Below are 1199 nucleotides of genomic sequence, written 5' to 3'. Positions count from 1 at the left end.
GGGAGCCCTAAATGCAGCCTCCCATGCTGCCAGCGCACTGGCCAGCCTCTCCCCTCCCCTCCACACAGACCTACGAGGAGCATGAGTGGGTCATCCACCTGGCCGGCAAGCTGCTGACCAACGATGCCCAGGCCCTGTCCCTGCTGGCCCACAACCCGTTCGAGGGCAGAGCACCCCCAAGGTGAGACGTAGCCCCCTGCCTGGGTCAGGCTTAGCTCTGGGAATGTGGGAGAGGGAGGATGCTCCCTAGGGTCTACAATGCCCAGCCAGCATATGGGAGGGGCGTGAGAGGGCCTGCTGGTCAGCCCACCCCACCCCCACCCCGGAAAGTGGAGGATCAGAGGTCAGAGTACAGGGCGAGCAGAGTCCGTGAGGTGGGAGCTCTCTGCCCATTATCTCACTCACGTGGGGAGCAATGAGGGTCCCCATGGGGTGGCTGGATTTACCCCAGGATGTCACCACTTAGGGGAACTGACCACAGGAGGGCAGAGAAGGCCTGCGGTCACATGGCCGGTCACATGGCCCTGCCCTCCTACAGGGGACCTGGAACCACAAACGTAGGTCCCCTGAGATCTGCAGCTCTCGGGCCCCAATTCGAAGTCTCTGGGCAGGGGGCTGGGCTCTGGGCAGACCTCGCTGACCCCACTGGCCCCCACAGGTGGGTCCGCGCCGAGCATTACCGCTACAAGTTCAGCCGCCCCGGGGGCCTGCACGCCAACCAGGGTGAGTGGTGGGTCCGCAAGAGGATCGGCCCCTACTTTCCCCCTCTCAGCCTCAGGGACCTGAAGGGCTACTTTGAGGCCAGGGAGTGGCCACACCCAGAGCTCGCTTAGGGGACTGCACCGACAAGACCACGGCGAAGCGGCTGGGCTGGGGCGAGTGACCCGACATGGACCCCGCCTGCCTTACTCTACTTGTTTCTAATAAAGTGAACTGAGGAGGGCACCACGGGGTGTCCCCCAGCTCTGCCCCCACCCTCCCTACATGCAAGTCTGGTCTGAGGCCCCATTCCCCTCTGTGTTGGGCACGCTGCCAAGGGAGGGCTCCCAGAGAGGGATGCTGACTTGGGGAGGTAGGGGAAGCTTGGAGGGGCACACTGCCGAAGGGGTTGCACAGGGAGTCCCCAGGCCGAGGTTGCCATGTGCCCAAGTGGACGTGGGCACTTGGTTCCAGCCCCAGCCTTCTCTGGCCACAGTCCC

The 1199-nt window shown here is 64.3% G+C and overlaps 1 protein-coding gene across 1 annotated transcript in view; it reads left to right on the top strand.

Annotated features, from left to right (window-relative positions):
• Positions 1 to 974, top strand: part of LMF1 (lipase maturation factor 1) — a 37433-nt gene extending 36459 nt beyond the window's left edge. The window contains exons 8-9 of the mRNA XM_045286020.1: positions 34 to 181; positions 659 to 974. Coding sequence (XP_045141955.1) covers positions 34 to 181; positions 659 to 833 — 323 coding nt within the window. The 3' untranslated portion in view covers positions 834 to 974. The remainder of the gene's footprint in view (positions 1 to 33; positions 182 to 658) is intronic.
• Positions 975 to 1199: the final 225 nt, after the last annotated feature.

This window comes from Echinops telfairi, unplaced genomic scaffold, assembly GCF_000313985.2.
Source record: "Echinops telfairi isolate 266 unplaced genomic scaffold, ASM31398v2 ScPeMD7_5;HRSCAF=22, whole genome shotgun sequence".
In the NCBI taxonomy this organism is placed as follows: domain Eukaryota; kingdom Metazoa; phylum Chordata; class Mammalia; order Afrosoricida; family Tenrecidae; genus Echinops; species Echinops telfairi.
This window is presented reverse-complemented; position numbering and strand designations above follow the sequence as displayed.